The sequence below is a fragment of the Erinaceus europaeus genome, chromosome 17, assembly GCF_950295315.1.
Source record: "Erinaceus europaeus chromosome 17, mEriEur2.1, whole genome shotgun sequence".
Lineage (NCBI taxonomy): Eukaryota > Metazoa > Chordata > Mammalia > Eulipotyphla > Erinaceidae > Erinaceus > Erinaceus europaeus.
In genome coordinates, this window is record NC_080178.1 from 59,439,374 (window position 1) to 59,461,121 (window position 21,748).

Here is a 21,748-nt window from a genome sequence, read left to right on the forward strand (position 1 = left end):
TTGTGGTACTGGTAATATTAGGGAGAGGGATTCATTCGAGGTCTAGGCCCATCATGTCTGTTTGGGAATCTCAGGACTCCCCGACTAGGGCCCCAGCTGATGGGATGGCCTGATAGTGACAAGAGTCAGCATTAAAGTATGCCAGTCTCTTGCCCTTATTCAGCTTTTGCAGTCCTTGCTTTGAGAAGGTTAGCTTTACAGTGAGTGAGAGAAGCGTAATAGGAAGTAGGTGAGTAGTGTATCTAAGTCTATATAGATACTATTTCATTATGAACTTTATACTGACTCACTGCAGGATATTGTGTACTTTTGCTTTCATTTTGCCCTAATTTATGGATACATGTGAGCATATGTTCTATTTCATGAGACTTGGTCTATTACTAGGTTTTGGGACTTTTTAGGAAGTGAACCACCTGAAATGGAATTTGAGAATCCTATGAAAGGAAAAGTCTCACCCGAGTAATGAGGGTGAAGGGTTGACAATCCATGCCTGACGTCTCTGGACACAGTCTGAAGTGAAGCATGCTGAGGTGGTACTCCTAGCGTTGATTAGGTTGGGATTGACAGATGCAATATCATTTGGTATGAATTGAGAAAAACATGCAGGAAAGTGAGCCCCACCCTAGAGGTTCCAGGAATGGGGGAAATATTGGCTCTATAGCTGGAGATTCCTGCTGTCTTAGGGTTTAAGAAGGCAATAGATATTTATTGATATAATCACATTATTTGGCAATTGGGTTAACTTTGAAATATCCCTTTGTTAGAATTTACTGTATCATATACAACATCATCATAATTTATGTTCTTTGACATTATTTGTACATAGTTGTGCCACTGGTTGCTTTTGTTCTCCCTAGTCTAAGTTTTTAAGAGAGTAAACATATCAAAGACTCAGCCTGTGGTCTGTGCATTAAAAAGTTTGAGATATTCAATCAATTTTTCCCCTCTCATATTAATTAAATAGTGATTTGTATGACTACATTCCCACCACAAAAAGATGTGTCCCATCCTAACCACCCCCCCAACCCATTGAAGCCAAACTTCCACCCTTGCTTTCAACCCAGATATTTTTACTCAAACTTCCACCCTTGCTTTCAACCCAGATATTTTATTTATTTCTACTCCAAATTCAGTCATATCCTGCTTTCAGTTTATCTTTCTGCTTTTCTTTCTCAACTTCTGTTTATGAATGGGATCATCTCATACTCCTCTTTTTCTTTTGGACTTAACTCACTTAACATAATTCCTTCTAGCTCCATCCAAGATGTGTCAGAGAAGGTGGGTTCATTTTTCTTCTAGTTGTGTAGTATTGCATTGTGTATATATACCATGGTTTTCTCAGCCACTCATCTGTTGTTGGGCACCTGGGTTGCTTCCAGGTTTTAGATATTACACATTGTGATACTATGAACATAGGTGTATACATTTCTTCTTGGTTGGGCATTATGGAGTCCTTGGGGTATATACCTAGGAGATGAATTACTGGATCATATGGAAGGTCCATATCTAGCCTTGTGAGAGTTCTCCAGACTGCTCTCCACAGAGGCTGGACCAATTTACATTCCCACCAGCAGTGCAGAAGGGTTCCTTTGTCCCCACAGCCTCTCCAGCATTTGTTGCTGCTGTCCTTTTTGATGTATGCCATTCTTAAAGGGGTGAGGTGTATCTTAATATTGTCTTTATTTGCATTTCTCTGACAATCAGTAACCTGGAACAATTTTTCACGTGTTTCTTAGACTTGTGGATCTTTTCTGTAGTGAATGTTCTGTTCATATTCTCTGCTCATTTTTGAATGGGGTCATTTGCTTTTTTGTTGTTAAATTTGCTAAGCTCTGTATATTTTGGTTATTAGTCTCTTGTCTGATGTATGGCATGTGAAGATCTTCTACCATTGTGAAAGGGGTCTCTTTGTGTGATAGTTTCTTTGGTGATAGAGAAGCTTTTCAATTTAATGTAGTTCCATTGGTTTGTTTCTGCTTTAGTCTTCCTTGCAATTGGGTTTATATCATCAAAGATATCCTTGAGTTTTAGGTAGGAAAGTGTTCCACCAATGTTTTCCTCTAAGTATTTGATAGTTTCTGGTCTAACATCCATGTCCTTGATCCATTTGGAGTTGATTTTTGTTTCTGGTGAGGAAAAGTGGTTCAGTTTCATTCTTCTGCATGTTACAACCTAGTTTTATCAGCACCACTTATTGAAGAGAGCCTACTTTCTCCATTTAATACTTTGGACCTCCTTATCAAAGATTAGATGTCCATAGGTGTGGGGGTTTAGTTCTGGGCTTTCAATTCTATTCCACTGGTCTGTGTGCCTGTTTTTATTCCAGTACCAGGTTGTTTTGATGATAATGGTTTTATAATATAGTTTGAGATCTGGGAGTGTGATGCCTCCATTTCTGTTTCTTTTCCTCAGGACAGTTTTGGCGATTCTAGGTGTTTTCTGAGATTCTAGGTGTTTTCTGATATCAGATGAAGCTTGGTGGAACTTTGATGGGTATTGCATTAAATTTGTATATGGCTCTGAGGAGAAGATTCATTTTGATGATATTTATTCTTCCAGTCCATGAGCATGGGATGTCTTTCCATTTATTGGTATTATTTTCTATTTCCTTGAATAGTGACTCATAGTTTTCAGTATATAAGTCTTTCACTTCTTTGGTCAGCTCTATTCCTAGGTATTTTATTGATTTTGCCACAATAGTGAATGTAAGTGATTTCTGAATGTCTTCTTCTTCAGATTTAGTGTTTGCCTAAAGAAATGCCACTGATTTTTGTACACTGATTTTTGTATCCTGACACCTTGCTATATTGCCTAATAACTTTCAGTAGTTTTCTGCTGGATTCTTTAGGTTTTTCTATGTATACTATCATATTATCTCCCAATACTGAGAGCTTGACTTCTTCCCTTCCAATCTGTATTCCTTTGATTTCTTTCTCTTGCCTGATTGCTATGGCAAGAACTTCCAATACTATGTTGAAGAGTAATGATGACAGTGGACAGCCCTGTCTAGTCCCCAATCTGAGGGGGAATGCTTTCAGCTTCTGTCCATTGAGTATGATGTTGGCTGTAGGTTTGCTATATATGGACTCCACTATCTTGAGGAATTACCCATCTATTCCCATCTTCTGTGTTTTGAGCATGAATGGGTGTTGGATTTTGTCAAAGTTTTTCTCTGCATCTATTGAGATAATCATGTAGTTTTTGGTTTTGCTTTTATTAATTTGGCTAATGACATTGGTTGACTTACATATGTTGAGCCAGCCTTGCATTTCTGGGATAAATCCCACTTCGTCCTGATGAGCAATCTTTTTGATATACTGCTGTATCCATTGGCCAGGATTTTGTTCAATATTTTGGTATCTATGTTCATCAGAGATATTGGTCTGTAGTTTTCCTTTTTTGTTGTGTCCCTGTCAGCTTTTGGTATCAGGGTGATGTTGGCTTCATAGAAGGTGGAGGGGAGTGTTCCTGTTTCTTCGACCTTGTGGAAAAGCTTTAGAAGTATAGGTAATAACTTTTTCCTGAAGGTTTTGTACAATTCGTTTGAAAAGCCATCTGGTCTAGGACTTTTATTGTTGGTAAGATTCTTAATAACTGTTTTTATTTCTTTGTCTGTGATTGGTGTATTTCGGTTTTGCAATTCTCTTGGTTCGGTTTTAGAAGGGCATATGTTTCTAGGAATTCTTCCATTTCTTCCAGATTCTCTAGGTTGGTGGCGTGTAGTTCTTCATAAAAGTTTTGCACGATTTCTGTGGTGTCAGTTGTGATATCTCTTCTATCATTTACAATTCTATTTATTTGAGTCTTCTTTTTTTTTGTTTGTTTTTTTTTAGTGAGTCTGGCTAAGGGTTTGTCAATCTTGTTTAATTTTTCAAAGAACCAATATTTGTCTTCATTGATCCTTTGTATGGTTTTCTTATTTTTGATGTTCTTTATTTCTGCTCTAGTTTTATTGATTTCTGTCCTTCTGGTTGCTTTATGACTCCTTTGTTACTCTTCCTCTAAGTCCTTAAGGCATGCAGTAAGGTTGGTTATTTAAGCTTTTTCTTTTTCTCTAATGTGTGTGTGTATGGCTATGAGAGTTTCCATCTCAGTACTGCTGTGTCCCAAATATTTTGATAGCTTGTGTCTTCAGTTTCATGTGTTCCCAGAAACATTTGAATTTATTGCTTGAGAGCTTCTTTGACCCGGTGGTTATTAAGCAGCATTTGTTGAGTTTACAAATTTTGTGACTTTTAGTAATTTTCTGTTTGTTGTTGAATGCTAGCCTTATTCCACCACGGTCTGAGAAGATACTTGGGATGATTCCAATGCTCTTGAATTTGTTGATAACTCTCTTTGTGGCCTAACATGTAGTCTATCCTTGAGAATGTGCTGTGTGGATTTGAAAAGAATGTGTATTCCAGTTTTGGGGGGTGAAGAACTCTGAAAATGTCCAGCAGGTCTAGTCTGTCCATCTCTTCATTTAATTCTCTTGTCTCTTTGTTCATTCTCTTTCATTGATCTAAGTGTGAGAGTGGGGTGTTGAAGTCTCCCACTATTATTGTATTACTATTAATGTATTTTTGTATTTTCAGTAGGTGTTTACTATATTCAGATGGGCCCTCATTGGGTACATAGATGTTAATAATTGTTAAATCTTCTTTGTTGATTGGTCCTCTAATCATTATTTAATGGCATTGCCTATCTTTTATTACTTTATTTAATTTAAAATCTATTGTGTCAGAGATGAGAATGGCTATTCCTGCCTTTTTTTCTTATGGTCGATTAACCTGTATGTTAGTTTTCCATCTTTTCACTGTAAGTCTATGTTTGTCTTGTTGGGTCAGGCAATTCTTGCAAGCAGCATATGGTTGTGTTGTATTTTCTGATCCATCCTCCCACTCTGTGCCTTTTAATGGGTGAGTTTAGGCCACTAACATTTATTGATATTGTGGATTTAAGGTATTGCAGTGCCATTATTCAACAAGTTTTTTAATTTGCTCTCATATATGGCAAGTGTTTTGGTGATTTTCTTGTTTATAAGAGGTCTTTTAGTATCTCTTTCAGGGCACGCTTGGTGATGGTTGCCTCCTTTCACTATTGTCTGTCTGAGAAGGTTTTGATCCCTCCATCTAGTTTGAATGAAAGTCTAGCAGGATATATTATACTTTTTTGAGACCATTTTTCATTGAGGGCTCAATAGATATCTTGCCATTCTCTTCTGGCTTTTAGAAGTTCAGGGAGATTTCTGCTGATAGTCTTAGGAGTTTTACCCTGTATGTGACTTTTTGTTTTTCTCTTGCAGACTTCAGCATCCTTTCTTCATCCTTACTTCTTTTCATTTTAACTATGATGTGTCTTGGTGTCTTCAGGTCTGGGTTGATTCTGTTTGGGACTCTCTGGGCCTCCTGAATCTTAATGTCCTTTGTATTTTTTAGATCTGGGAAATTTCTCCTTTTCTTTCCTCTGGGATATTTACTTCCCCTTCCTCTCTTTCTTCCTCTGATACTCCAATTATATGAATGTTACTTCCTTTGAGATCATCCCATATATCTCTGTTGTTGTTTTCAGTGTCTCTCAACCTGTTTTTGAGCTCTTTTACCTCTTTCTCAGTTTTCTTTAGCTCATCCTCTGTCTGGCTAATTCTGTTTTCTGCTTCTGTTAATCTGCTCTCCCTTCCCTCAGCTTCTTTCTTCAGTTCAGTTATAGTAATATAGAGTAAAAATCTCTAACAGTCAGTCTACTGCTTGGACCACTCCAGACTGGCTGCACACAGCCTGAGCAAAGACAAACTCTTTTCCAACCTTATTTTTACATTTTCTGTTATAAAGTGAACATCTTTCAACATAAGAATATACCACCTATCAGGTTGCATATGCCTTATATTTTTCTAATAATTACAAAGTCTGTACTATAGGTAAGATGTAATATTTACAAATATTTCTCATTTTATTTTTTAAAATGTTTTATTTCTATGAGAGAGTGAGAAATATTGAGAGAGAGCAAGAGCGAGAGAGAGAGAGTGAGAGAGAGAGAGAGACAGAGACTAGAAAACCTCTCAGGTCTGGCATGTGTATACTGTGCTAGGGACTGAGTATTGGGCCTCAGGATTGGTGCTGTATGTTCTCCCACTTCCACTTTATAAATACCAGTTTTTATATGGCAAAACAAGATCTGATATGCAAGCAATTTTTCATTGTGAATTTCAGATTTCTCTTTTGAATATTGCAGCCTAGGTTTGCTAATCTTCAAAACTATATAGCCAGTTATAAATTCCTTCTATAATAACAAGTGCTATTATTTTAACAGGTATAGTGACCTTTTTTCAAAAAGGCTTCAGCCTTTGTTTCAAAATAAGGAGTACATTTCAGTGGGTTTCTGCCACTGTAGTTAATTCTTTATTTCATGTACTATAAAATAACAGTAGTAGGCTCTCTATCTTGTATATACATTTGGGGAAATTGGGCAGCAAAGCTACCGAGATAGCCCATGTCTATACTGGGTTGCTGTGGCATACGTAAGTGTTGTGGGGAGTTTAAATGAATCTAAGAGTCTGAGAGTTTTTTCAGAGTACACACACATTACCATTATATCCAAATCTCGTCAGAAGCCTTTCCTAATTGCCTTAGTAGGGGAACCTACATGTGACTTTTCAATTGTCACTTCTTTTTATTTAATCCATGCCTATAAATTGTTCTTAGATTTCTAACAGTTCACAACTCTTTTTCAAGGTCTTTCCTGGACCATCCAAATACTAGAGTCTCCTAAAATATTACTGATAATATAGATATAAAGTTGGCTCCCTTATAATGGCAAAGATAACTGATACTTATTTATCAGTTGAAAAATTGACTTTTAAAAATCTCCTCAACCTTCAGTGGGGAAAGGCATTTTTAAATTCCTTTATATTTTTGATAGCACAGAGTTACTATCTTTAGGTTCATTTATTGGGAAGAGCTGTAGGAAACATGACCTGCTATGACCCCAGGAAAGGAGTGTGCTTTAACTGAAAAACTGGATTTTGCATTTAAAATCATTAATGAAAGTTGTTGAAGGATTTGAGTTGGGCCTCCATGATGACTTTTTAAAGCCCTGGAAGTCATCTATGATGTTGCAAGTGTTTACAATGTGTAACCACCTAGACTCATATGACAGGAGGAACCAGGGATCCAATTAAGTGGTTGGCTGCCTTCTTTTGCTTTGCTAAAAATTCTCCAGCTTAAAGCATGATTGACTTTTTCTTCCCCCAAAAGGCACAAACAATGACAGCCTAAAATAGCTTTTAGTCAGAACTGATGACACTTTTGAATGCTTGTCATTAAGAGATAAATAATAAAATAAGATAAAAATCCCACCTTTCCTTTTTTTCACTTTAATTTCTCTATATTAAAAACCTCCTTTTCTTTCTGAAGCTCAATCACCTCAGTACCCAGAAGAAATGCCCAATAGCTCTCATCCAGCCTTAGAACCACTGCAGGCTCTAGAGGGGGTGGTGGCTTATGCAAAACACAATAAAGAAAAATCTGAAAAGTCACTGCAGCTTTTCTAGTGAGTTATGCTGATCTTCCCTGTTGCTGTAAGCTGATGGGTAACGTCATGGCAAAGACATAACCACTGTTTTTCCTCCTACAATTTTTGCTGCAGTGAGAACTGTTCACTTCTGCTTGCTTTTCATTCTAGCTTTAGCATTCTAGCAGATCATTCGGGTTTTCTAAGGCTGGAAATAATAGTTTATAACCTTACGTTGGACTTTGTCCTTTTGGCTCAGCAGAAATTGAGTTAATTTGCAGGATCCTGTACTTGGCAGGAATGACAACAGACAGTAGGGTCTGATTCTGATGATGATTTTGAAATGTTTTCCATTATGGATTCATGGGGACAGAAGCTTTTATTTTTCTCTAGTGCTCTATCCTTTCCAGAGACAGAACATATTATATTCAGCAGCAGTAGCAACTGACTCTGTGGTTCTTTCAGCCCCTGAAATCTTCTGTCTTTCTTCTGGTTTTATCCTTTAATATTGATTGACATTTACCAATAAAACTTAGCTTGTGAGAATTAGATGCATTGTTTTATTAATGAGCTCAGAAACTTTAGATGTCCCCAGAAGATGTAACTGATGCCCACAGTATAGGGAAGTGAGAGATATTTCTCAGTCCTGTAGCTGCTGAACATTCTATGGGAGTCCAGCTTATGTTTTAGGGGACTGTATGAGACCGCGAGCCTTTGGTCTCGCTGTCCCTATTCCACATAGAAAGCAGACTGGGATGTGTTTGCAGCAAATTGTAGTATTTGCTGAACACAGTGCTACATCAGAATAGCTTGTAATAAAAGTGCAGAGCCATTATTAAAGCTCCAAAAGGAGGCTTTTCTCATTTACAGTTTGCCCAATGCAATCCCATTGTAAAGTATCTAATAGGATAACACCGGGGCTCTCCAGAAACATAAGTAACTCATTGGTTAAATTTCAGTTCTTCACCTCCCCCCACCCCCTCATCCCTTGCTGGGTGAGCTCATTCCCCCCTCCCGGTTTTTTTTTTTTCTTTTTTCTTTTTTTTCTTTTTAACCCAGTGATTTAAAATGTTATAAGGGAAAGCAACCAAAGTCTTAACTTTCAGAAGCTGAATCCTCGGCTAATTAAAATTACTGGGCATAATGCTCTATCTATATATAGCTAATGAAGAGATTTTGAGCTCTCACTCAGTGCCTTCAAGACATGTCGTTTTGTAGTCTGAGCAAACAGAGATCAATGCATTTTCAAACTGACAGAGGGAACGGGAACGGATGCTCTTTAGTAGCACATGCCCCGGATCGTGTGTGTGGGGCTTGCGCTGTGCTGAGAAGCTGAATACCGGTCCATATGCTCCTCATTTACTGCAATGTTCTTTGCATGTTACTGTGCACTCCGGACTAACGTGAAGGTAAGAGGAGGCGAGCCGGCAACTGGGCACAATATACATGTTAAAGCTGCTGCAGAAAATGTCTACCTTGTGTAGCTTCAAGACTTTTGGGATTGCTGGCTGAGCCGGCTGATTATTACAGGTGGTTGCGAGGGCTTTGTTTTATTGTCGCTGAGCAAGCCTCGCTGGGGGAGCATGTTGGAACACCGCTGCGAAGTGACCTTCAGGTTCGACTGTTTGTAATTCAGGTTCACGCTCACACTTGGAGGTGGAGAGGGGGTAGGAAAAGATGAAAATTATTTAGGTAGGCCAGAACCGAGAACCCTTAGAAGGGGAGAAAAAGCTGTTGTAGAACAGGCTTGAGATTTGAATCTAAAGTCTTGATTATGAAAAGTGCTGTGAGCTGCCTCTGTTCCTGCAGTTTAATTGTGTAAGAGCCGGAATTCCAATTTAGTAGCTGTAATCGCATTCTGTTGTGATCCGTGGGATATTTGAATATCCTGTTCATTGAGAACAGATCATTAGAATTGGAAATTGGTAATACTGATCATGCAGATTCTCAGCTCTTGGGTGGGCTACCTACTGCAGCCCCTTGGGCACCGCTGGCCATTGTCATCCCTCTGGCATTCTCTCCTAGCTAATGAGCCTCTTTGGAAGTTGAACCTAAGTTTGAGTGCCTCACCCTTTGTCAGGAAGGGCTGCGTTATTATTGGAGAGGTTCTCTGACACTGTTCATTCAACATTTAGCCTGACAGACCAGCTGTGGAATTCCAGTTGCATACATTTATTGAGTTACATCCTCTGTTAACATTTTGGACTTGCATTTCTTATTGCAGGATTTAAAAGGAAGCCAATGCCTTGCAAGGAAAAAGAAAGAAACAAAGAAAAAGAAAGAAAGAAAGAAAGAAAGAAGAAAGAAATTTTAAAGGCAGTTAGGATTCAAACCTAACATAGGAATTTTTAAAGTCAATGTAAATAAAGTTTTTCCCCTTTTTATGTTTTACTGAAGGAGTAGTTTATATATGGACACTAAAGTTTTATTTTCTGTGTTCACAAATTTTATTAAGGAAATGCCTGCTGCTCCTCACTCATTTGTAAGCCACTAAATTTCAAACAGGTAGCATTTGTGTTCTGATCCATGCTACAATAGTCTGGCAGCATTCTGTGGGTCACTAGGTAGAGTCTTATAGTATTTACTTTTCAGTACATTCAGTACTAACTTCAACAATATTTTCCATAAACTTGATGAAAAATAGTAAACAACATAAAAATACTTAAAATAATTAAGAGTGTGCCCACGTAACTACCAAGTTATTAATTATTAACTCCTGTTCCAAATCAAGAGTATGATGCATATTGTTTTGAATACTGGGTGCACTGTGAATGTCTTTCCTTCTTTTTTTTTTTTTTAACCTGGAGAAAAATGTTTTTTTTCCAGAAAAAAAAATTCCACTAAAAATTTAGTATATGAGAGAACAATTGTTTGATATTTCAGTGTTACATTTCAGAACTTAGGAAAACCTGAACCCAAAGTTCCTTTGCTATGGATTTTAGGAAATACTCTTTTTCTTTTACCTACTAGTAGTTGCCTTTGTGAGTTTATCTTCACTTTTTCTCTCCTTTTATTCATAAGCAAAGGAATCAGATGGTTTTATCAACATTGTCTTTACCTAAATGTAAGTGACTTTAGGATAATAAATTCTTAATAGCTCTGTTACCCTGTACTGAATATATACATTTCTGACACATAAATCAACACAAACCCACACCATGTGCCTTGCCAAACACAATACATATAGATTTGCTTTGAGTAGTTGAACCTCAATCTTAGATGTGCATGTGCCTTCTTAATGATCAACTCTTATACTTTCTTGCATAATTTATAATTTTCTTTTAATTTTACTCTTTCCTTTTAAAATAGAAACTTTTACAAAAGAGTCTGAAATTCATTTGTAGTCTGATATTTTACCAAGTTAGAACAAAAAAAGACTTATCTATCATTTTCATTTTTTTTTGTTTTATTTTAGCTTGCAGTTTAGTAAATTTTTTAAATTTTACTTGCTTTGTGTTTATAATTAACTGATCTTAATGAAGTCTCTTTTATACTGTATAGCTTATTAAGTTATCATAGTTTAATATGCTTAATGTTAAAGTGACCCAGCACTTTAAGGTGGTTGTAGTTCAAAGAACAGAAACATGTATTTTTTTCTGTACTAAAATTATAATCTTTCTTTTAGAATGTTTATTTCATTAAATGAAGCTTTATAGTAAATTCAAAAAGATTCTTAACAATGTTGTTACTATATATTTCATTTTTACGTAACAAATAGTACATTAAGCCAAAATATGAATATATGTGCACATTTATTTCCAGATATTCTGTGACTCTTAAGTAACTGTTCATCTATCAAAAGCTTTCTGAAGGAAAAATATGAGTTATGCATTGTCCTAGGATCTGGAAAACCAAGATCAATAAAAAACAGACCTTACTTTTTGGAAACTTCCAATCTTAGAAAAAACGTAGACATATACATAAGGGAGTTAAAGTAATACAGGACCAGTAATGGACATTCATGCAGAACAGTGTAGGGGCAAAATAATGATCAATTTTACATGGACTGGCCAAAAATGTTCCCACTGTGAAGTCACTTCTCAGCTGAATCTTGACAGCTAATGGAGCTTTGACAAGCATCCTGGAGTGAGGAAGACATGCCTGGCAGAGGGAATGGCAAAGGAACAAAGCTAAGAAGCAAGCTACTTTGAAGAGCTGAAAGTTATTTATTTATTTATTTATTTATTTATTTATTTTTCACCATTTATTCATTGTCACCAGGGTTATCTCTGGGACTTGGTGGTAGCACTATGAATTCACCACTCTAATTTTTCCTCTTTTTTGCCTCCAGGGTGTTCACTGGGGCTTGGTGCCTGTTCTACCAATCAATCCACTGTTCCTATGGCTATTTTTCATTTTTTTTGGATACGACAGAGAGAAATTGAGAGAGGAGGGGAAGATAGGAAGAGAGAAAGATAGACACCAGCAGACCTCTTTTCACCATTTGTGAAGTGACCCCCTCTGCAGGTGGGGAGCCAGGGCCTCTAACCTGGATCCTTGGCAGGTCCTAGGACTTCATACTTTGCGTGCTTAGCCCGGTGTGCCACCTGACCCTCTCCTTTTGTCCCCCCCTTTCTATTTTATTAGACTGGACAGAGAGAAATTGAGATGGGAGTGGGAGACAGAGTGAGAGAGAGACCTACAGACCTGATTCATAGTTCATGAAGTGTCCACTCTGTAGATGGGGTGTGAGGGGCCTCTTTTACACCTTCCTGGCTTGTTTGCTTTTGACTTTGTTTTTCTGTACTTAATGCATAATAAAAATCACCAGTACTTGCTCTTTTCCTTCTGAATTACTGGTTCCATCCATGTTGTAGTGCAAGGAAAGCTTTCATCTTTTTCTCATTGCTGAGTAATATTCCATTATTTTTACATACCACAACATCTGAATCCACTTCCCTGTCATTAGAGACTTGGGATGATTTTATATAGAGGCTATTGTAAAAAGGTTGGGTGTGTTAACAAACATCTGGAGGAAGTGTGAAACTGTACCCTGAAAAATACAGTGTTGTAAATCAACATAGCCTCAGCAATTAAAAAGTCAAAAAATATTAAGAAACTTTAGTATATCCTTAGGATAATAACAACAACAAAAAAGAAAACAGGATAATAATTTTAAGGGATAGGTTATTAGTATTCTAAAAAATCATGTTGATGTCAACCTCCGTTATATGCAGAGGAAATTTGTTTTCGCATGAGAAAATTTCTTAACCTGTCAAAATGTATTTTTATAAGACAAGAATAATTAATAATAATAATAGCTTTTAGTTATTGTAGTATGTGAGATAAGGCATGTAAACAATAAACATTTTTAGACTATAGTAAGGAATAAAATTTTTAACTCATAATTAATAAGGTAGGAGTCACCAAATAGGACCGAGACTTCTGTGTTGCCTTCACTAAGAATCATGCTTAGAAATGTTAACAACTGGGAGTTGGGTGGGTTAAGCACACGTGGTGAGAAACGCAAGAACTGGCATAAGGATCCCTGTTCGAGCCCCCAGTTCCCCACCTTCAGGGGAGTCGCTTCACAGGCAGTGAAGCAGGTCTGCAGATGTCTATCTTTCTCTCCCCCTCTCTGTCTTCCCCTCCTCTCTCCATTTCTCTCTGTCCTAACAATGACAACATCTGTAACAACAACAATAACTACAACAACAATAAAAAAAAATACCAAGGGCTACAAAAGGGAAAATAAATAAATAAATATAAAAAATTTAAAAAAGAAATGTTAATAACTGATGCCATTTTTAAATATCTCTACTGAAATAAGTATTCAGATATAATATAGTTTCTTTTGTTATTATTCTATTACTGCCACATATGCATATATGTTCATGTGTATACTTCATAAAAGCCAGGATTTGGGGGGCCAGGCATACCTGGTTAAGTATACATATTACAGTGCACAAGGACCCAGATTCAAGCCCCTGGTCCCCACCCTCAAGGAGAAAGCTTTACAAGCAGTGAAGCAGGGCTGCAAATGTCTCTCTGTCTCTTTCCCTATATTCTTCTCACATCTCAATTCCTGTCTCTATGCAGTAATAAAAAAATAAATATATGGAAAGAAAAAAAACACCAGGATTTCAGTTTGTTTTGTTTACCTTTATAAAATCAGCATCCAGAACAATGCTAGTGCATAGTAATTACTATTAAGTTCTTGCTACATTAACTAAGTCCCAGATTTCTTTTTAATACCCACTTAGATTCTTCCCAAATTTATATGCTTAATGCTTATTAAATTATTCTGAGAGAAAGAAAAAGAAAACCATGGACTTTGTAACCATATTTGCAACCAGTGTTGGTTTTGAATGCTGGGTTGAGTAATTACAAATCGCTTTGACTCAGTCACATGTTCTTTTGGATCAGCACAGCTTGGTTTTAGAGCTACTTTGGAGGGAGTCAGTAATTCAGACTAAAGCAATCTATTGAATGCCTAGACATCCCAGGACTCAGACATTCATTAGCCCTATTTACACTGAGTTTATTGAGTGTAAATTATTGAGTGAGGGGGGATCATTACATATACCACACTCTTCACTGCCTTTAAGTATTGCCTAGCATTGCTTTTTGGCATGAAAATCTCTCTCTGCACAGCTGTGCTTTTTTTATATCTTTCCCTGACTTTAATATATGGTAAAAGGTATATGTCTTTCAAGAAGTCAACCCCAGTCATACTCTTGTCTTTTATCCCTGTTTTGATTTTGTGAGTGCAATAAAATCTTGTGTAGCCTTACACTATCACTTGACTTTTTGTCTTACATTGTTTACATTTTATTGTGTTTTGGTATTGCCTTTGTCTCAAATAGATTTTTAAGTGCTTTGAGGACAGGATCTGTATACTACTTTATTTTTTAGGTATTCCAAAATATATACTGATGAACTGATTAAAAGGGAAATTTTCACAAGCTGATTCCTAATGGTGTTGGAACCTACCCTTTACTAGATTCTAATAATATATTTCATGGTACATATTCATACTCAAATAAACATCATATAAAACTACATATTCATACTCAAATAAACATCTTTTTCTTGTAGGCATTGACTTGGAATCATAAATCAAACTGTGTGGACACTTGTGTAGCATCTGTTGCTTATCCAAATCAGGAGTGGTCCTGCTCAGTGTTCCTACTAAGTAATGATCTCTTTTCCTCTCTCTTCCCCTTCTCCTCCTCCTCCTTTTATCTCTCTCTCTCAGGCTTGGTGCCTGCATAATGAATCTACCACCACTCCTGGTGCCCCTCCCCCCCCCAAAAAAAAAAAACCCTTTTTTTGGGATAGAGACAAGAAAAATTGAGAAGAGAAGGGAAACCAGAGAGAGAGAGACAGACAGACACAGAGAGAGAGAGAACTGCAGCACTGGTTCATTACTCCTGAAGTTTCCCCCCTACAGGTGGGGACCAGGAACCGGAACCTGGGTCCTTGTTCATGATAATGAGTGCACTCTACCAAGTATGTCATAGCTTTGCCCTTGAATGATGATATCTTTCAGGATGCCAGTATGACCTTGATCCCTTATAAAGTCCCTGTATTATGGACTTTGAATTGTAAGCCTGCTTAGTATACTGGGTATATAATACTTAAGCTATTCCATGTATTATATCTACAACTTCTAACAAGACTCTTTAATTCAAAACTTTACCAAGTAATAAAATAAGGTAATGATAAAAAATGTCATACCAAACAATAACAATAATTGAAGTTATTTGTTAAGTGACTCTTATGAAACATGGACTACACTGATAATACTGCACAAATGCTCTGAAAATGCTTCCAAGTTACCTGTAATGTTATTGTCTTCATTATTTTATAAAAGAGAAAAATTGAAGTTCAGGACATAAAAGTAGCTAATGTCACACAACTATTAAGTGCTTGTAAAGCAAGTTTATGTTTTTATATGCTTTTAATATTTTTCTTGGTGATCTGTAAGATTATAAGATAATAGGGGCATAGTTCCACACCATTATTATCACAGAAGTTCTGTGGCCCACTTCCCCACACCCAACCATAATCAACATCGTTCTTCCAAGTTCTTAGATATGGGTTGACTATATGTTTTTTTCAAGTTCATACTTTTCAGATCTCTATATTCCACATATAAGAGAAGTCTTCTTATGAGGCTAAGTTTTTAAGTCAAATATGTCTCACTCTGAACCGCTTTCTTAAATAGATAATAAAAGCATGTGAAGTATAACTAGTGTGTTACAGACACCTAGAATATTTTATAAAAGGGTAACTAAGTTAAAAATAATGTTGCATAGTCTTTACATAGCATGACTTTCCCATTTTTCATTTTTTTATATTTATTTATTTTCCTTTTTCTTGCCCTTGTTTTTCATTGTTGTTGTAGTTGTTATCAATGTCACTGTTGTTGGATAGGACAGAGAGAAATGGAGAGAGGAGGGGGAGACAGAGGGGGAGGGAGATAAAGATAGACACCTGCAGACCTGCTTCACCACCTGTGAAGCGACTCCCCTGCAGGTGGGGAGCTGGGGCTCCAACCAGGTCCTTGTGCTTTGCGCCACGTGCACTTAACCCTCTGTGCTACTGCCCGACTCCCAACTTTCCCATTATTCTTTTAACTTCTTTCTAGTAAGTGATGGTCAGTTTATACCATAACATTTATTTTATATGTTATATTCATTTATTCAGATAATATTTAATAAGTATCTATTATGTGCTAGACACTAATCTAGTTACTATAAATTGCAGAGTGAAATAAAGCCAGCTTTATTCTCTACTACTATAATATGCATATGTTGGTAAGATAAGTAGAAAAAACAATTTAAAGCTAAGTAAAATGCATGGGATAAATATTAAAAAGAAACCAAAAAAAATGTAGAAGTGGTATTGGAAGTTTAGATGTGGTAAGAGTTTGACATAAAAGTTTTTTCATAAGGTGTCTAGAAAAAGTTTCAGAATGAAGGTGATTTTTTTTGGTAAAGACCATAAGAATTTGAGAGGGTGACTGTCCCTGGTGTAGGTATTTTAAGAAATGTCTTAGAAACCTGTGTGGCTAGCAAGAGAAAGGTAAAGGAAATATCCAAGTGAAGAAACCATGTCTGGTTTTGCTTGGGTTTTTGCTTGTTTGTTTTTGTTTTATCCCTTTTTTCTATTTTTTCTTTATTGATGAGATTAATGGTTTATAGTTGACAATAACATACAGTAGTTTGTACATGTGTAGCATTTCTCAGTCTTCCACATATAAATTCAGTCCTCTCTAGGTCCTCCTCTGCCATCATGTTCCAGTACCTGAAACTCTCCACCCCCCACCCCAGAGTCTTTTGCTTTGGTGCAGTACACCAACGCCAGTCCAAGTTCTGCTTTGTGTTTTTCCTTATGTTCTCACTTTTCAACTTCTGTCTGGGAGTAGGATCACTTCATATTTATCCTTATCTTTCTGATATATCTCGCTAAGCAGGATTCCTTCAAGCTCGATCCAAGATGAGGTAAAGAAGGTAAATTCACCATTTTTAATAGCTAAGTAGTATTCCATTGTATAACACAAATTGTTCAGCCACTCATCTGTTGTTGGACACTTGGGTTGCTTCCAGATTTTGGCTATTACTAATTATGCTGCTATTAACATAGGTATACACAAATCTTTTTGGATGGGTATATTGTGTTCCTTAGGATATATCTCCTTAGGAGAGGAATTACAAGGATAGGTCCACTTATAGCCTTCTGAGAGTTCTTCATACTACTCGTCACAAAGGTTGGACCAACTACATTCCCACCAGCATTGCAGGAGGGTTCCTTTGTCCCCACAACCTCTCCAGCATTTGTTGCTGCTACCTTTCTTTAAAAAATTTTTTTTTATATTTTTTTTATTTAAGAAAGGATTAATTAACAAAACCATAGGGTAGGAGGGGTACAACTCCACACAATTCCCACCACCCAATCTCCATATCCCACCCCCTCCCCTGATAGCTTTCCCATTCTCCATCCCTCTGGGAGCATGGACCCAGGGTCATTGTGGGTTGCAGAAGGTAGAAGGTCTGGCTTCTGTAATTGCTTCCTCGCTGAACATGGGCGTTGACTGGTCAGTCCATACTCCCAGTCTGCCTCTCTCTTTCCCTAGTAGGGTGAGTCTCTGGGGAAGCAGAGCTTCAGGACATATTGGTGGGGTCTTCAATCCAGGGAAGCCTGGCCAGCATCCTGGTGGCATCTGGAACCTGGTGGCTGAAAAGAGAGTTAACATACGAAGCCAAACAAATTGTTGAGCAATCATGGACCCAAAGCTTGGAATAGTGGAGAGGAAGTGTTAGGGAGGTACTCACTGCAAACTCTAACTTCTGCTTTCCAGTGTATATTTTGCAGTAGTTTATGGATACGTGTGAACATATGCTCTCTCTCACAGAAACTGGTGTATATCTAGGTTTTGGGACTTTGTTAGAAAGTGAACCACCTGAGATGAAATTAGAGTATACTATGAAAGGAAAGGTCTCACCCGAGTAATGAAGCTGAAGGGTTGTCATTCCACACATGAAGTCTCTGGACACAGTCTGAAGTGAAGCATGTTGAGGTGGCAATCGTTGCGTTGGTTAGGTTGTGATCGGCAGATGCAATATTATTTGATATGGATTGGGAGAGGCATACGGGAAAGTGGGCCCTATCCAAGGGTTCCAGGACTGAGGGAAATAGGGGCTCTATAGTGGAGATGTGAGGTTCCTGCTGTCTTAGGGTTCAAAAAGACAATCGATAGTTAATGTTATCATCACATTATTTGGTAATTGGGTTAACTTTGAAAAGTCCTTTTGTTATGGTTTGCTGTACAATACCCAGTATCTTGTATATAGCTGTACTATTCGATGCTTCTGATCTACTTGGTCTAGGCTTTTGAGAGAGTCCGCATATCAAATACACTGCTGCTACCTTTCTTTATCACTGCGCCACTTCCTGCACCATGCTGCTACCTTTTCTGATGTATGACTTTCTCACAGGAGTGAAGTGGTATCTCATTGTTGTCTTTACTTGGATTTCTCTGATAATCAATGACTTGTAAGATTTTTTCATGTTTCTTGGCCTTTTGGATCTCTTCTTTGGTGAATATTTTGTTCACACCCTCTCCCCATTTTTGGGTGAGGTGATTTTTATTGTTGTTGTTGCTGATTTTGGTCTATTCTTTGTATATTTTGGTATTAGCTTCTTGCTTGATATATGGTATGTAAAAATCTTCTCCCATTCTGCAAGGAGTCTCCTTGTTTGGATGATGGTTTCTTTTGCTGTGCAGATGCCTTTTAATTTGGTGTAGTCCCACTAGTTTATTTTTGTTTTAGTCTTTTTTGTAATTGGATTTATATCATTGAAGATGTCTATAAAATTTAGATGGGAAAGAGTCCTGCCAATATTTTGCTCTCAGTATTTGGTAGTTTGTGGTCTAACATCCAAGTCCTTGATCCATTTGGAATTTACTCTTGTGTTTGGTGAAATATAGCAGTTCAGTTTCATTATTCTGCATGTTTTAACCCAGTTTTCTCTCCTTTCCCCGTTTAATAGTCTGGGAATCTTTGTCAAAGATTAAGTGTCCATAGGTGAGGAGGCTTTGCTTTTTTGTTGTTGTTGTTGTTAGTACTGGTATTGGTATTGTTGTGGTTGTTTTCCAACTAACATTATCACTGTGGCTCAGCGCCTGCATGATTCCACCATTCCCTGGAGCCATTTTTTCTTCTTTACTAGTTTATTTTCTTAAATATTTTTAAAGATTTATTTATTATGAGAAAGGAAGGGGAAGAAGGTAAATAGGGAGAAAGAGAAAGGGGGGAGAGAGAAAAAAACAGAGAGAGAAAATCAGAACACTGCTTATCTCTGGTATAATGTAGTACTATGGATTGAAGCTGTGACTGCTGGGGCTTCAGGCAAGTAAGTTGGTGCCTTAACAAACTGATTTATCTCCTTGATGCTCAATATAAAGTATAGTTAAGCTTGTACTTTCAGCAAAAGATGAATTCAGCAGTTTTTACATTCATGAGGAGCCACATAACTTGACTAATATTTTAGCAGTCCTTAGGGTATTGTGTTAAAAAAAAACAAAAAACATAAGAGCTCAGGGTCAGAGATAAGCTCCTGAGATAATCCAGGTGAGAGTAGTAACAGGTTGGCACTGGTGACAGTGGGAAATAGTCTAGTTCTGTCTGTAATTTTACTTTTGGATATCTGTCATCTTTGTTTTTCTTACTCTGATACTGAAATCTCTCTTGTGGGGTAAAGTTCTCACTCTTCTTTTTTATTTTTACTTTTGCCACAGGGTTACTGCTGGGGCATAGTGCCTGCATGACAAATCCACTGCTTCTGATGGCTTTCTTTCTTTCTTTCTTTCTTTCTTTCTTTCTTTCTTTCTTTCTTTCTTTCTTTCTTTCTTTTATATAATAGACAGAAATTGAGAGAGGTGAAGGAGATGAAGAAAGAGAGATAGAGACACCTGTAGCCTGCTTCACTGCTCATGAAGTTTTCCCACTGCAAATGGGAGGGCAGTGGATTGAACCCAGACTCTCTTGCATTGTAATATGTGTACTCAGGGGGGTGCACCACCATCTGACCCCTCTCCACTCTTCTTTACCTGATTAGCATTAACTAGGGAAATGCTATTGATGACCACCATCTATGTTTTAAAGTTTCTTGTTTATGTATGTGTTGTCTTGTTGGCTTTACTACTCTGGACTGACTTCTTCAGTAGAAAGAGCAAGGCAAAGTGGGGGAGGGGAGAGAGAGAGAAAGAGAGAAGAAAGATGTCACAATACCAGAGCTTCCTTGAATGCAGTGGGGACCAGACATCAGTCTGGACTGTACATGGAGCAAAGCAGCACATTATTTAAGTGAACTATTTTGCCAACTCTTTAATGCTTACTAATCCAGTGAACTTGCTTCTGGAAGTCAAGTCTTATGTGTATGTTGCCTTGCAAGTGGCTAGGGGTCAAATAACTCTTTGCTGAATGTGTAACTGAATGAATGGCTATTAACAATTAAGGAGGAAACTTTATGTAGGGCCTCTTTAGATGGAACGGTCAAATAGAAATAAATATACAACATCAAAAATGGATTTCTAGTCCAAGTAGTGACACACTTGATAGAGCACACTTGTTACAATGTGCAAGGACCCAGGTTTGAGCCCCCAGTCCCCACCTGCAGGGGGAATGCTTTGCAAATGGTAAAGCAGTGTTGCAGGTTTCTGTCTGTCTCTCCCTCTCTATCACCCTCTTCCCTCTTGATTTCTGGCTGTCTCTATCCAGTAAATAAAGTAAAGATAAAAAAAAATTTTTTAAAAGCTCTTGGTCCCCACTTGCAAGGGGAAAGTTTCACGAGTGGTGAAGCAGTTTGCAGTTCTCTCTCTCTCTCTCTCTCTTTCTCTCCTTATTCACCTCCAGTATTATCACTGGAGCTCAGTGCCTGCACTACAAATCCACACCTCCTGGAGGCCATTTTTTCCTTTTATCATTTGTGTGTGTGTGTGTGTGTGTGTGTGTGTGTGTGTGTGTGTGTGTGCTATTGGAGAGAACAAAGACAAATTGAGAAAGGAGGGGAAGATGGAGAGGGAGAAAGAAAGATAGACACCTGCAGCCCTGCTTCACCACTTGTGAAGCTTCCCCCTTGCAGGTGAGGAGCAGGGATTGGAACCTGGATACTTGTACTTACTATTATGTATGCTTAACGTGGTGCACCACTTTCAGGTCCCCAAGTTTGTTCTCTCTCTCTCTCTCTCTCTTCCTCTCTCTCTCATCTCTACCTTCCCTCTCAATTTTTTTTTTAATTTATAAAAAGGAAACATTGACAAAACCATAGGATAAGAGCGGTACAGCTCCACACAATTCCCATCACCAGACCTCCATATCCCATCCCCTCCCCTGATAGCTTTCCTATTCTTTATCCCTCTCGGAGTATGGACCACCGAAGGTCATTGTGGCATGGGGTTTACAGTCAACAATATTTATACCCCTTTCCCATATTAGGGAACTACTCTCTTCTCTAATCCAACTTTCTGTTCCTTTTCTAGCCATGACATCATCTCCCCTCTCAATTTCTTTGTCTCAATCCAATAAGCAAATAAAAGAAATTAAAATAAAAAGCAACAAATGATTCTGCTTTCAATTAATTTATTTTCTGTATATATTATTATCTCTCTCTCTCTCTCTTTTTGGACAGTATTTCTCCAACATCAAAGTCTTTAGAAAGGTGATCTGGAATTCTATAACCAACTCTAGGTAATTCTATCAGAACTTTAGGAAACTCTGCTTAATGGTGTATTCTGGAAATTAAGGCA

At 37.5% G+C, this 21,748-nt stretch overlaps 1 protein-coding gene across 7 annotated transcripts in view; it reads left to right on the top strand.

Moving 5' to 3' along the window:
• The window catches only part of DLG2 (discs large MAGUK scaffold protein 2), a 1,912,587-nt gene that overhangs the window by 569,874 nt on the left and 1,320,965 nt on the right, over nucleotides 1-21,748 (top strand). The window contains exon 1 of one of the 7 annotated variants that reach the window (XM_060176799.1): nucleotides 8,452-8,900. The exons of the other annotated variants lie outside the window; for them this stretch is intronic. Coding sequence (XP_060032782.1) covers nucleotides 8,859-8,900 — 42 coding nt within the window. The 5' untranslated portion in view covers nucleotides 8,452-8,858. Of the gene's footprint in view, nucleotides 1-8,451; nucleotides 8,901-21,748 lie in introns of those variants that run through there. 7 annotated transcript variants of the gene reach the window in all.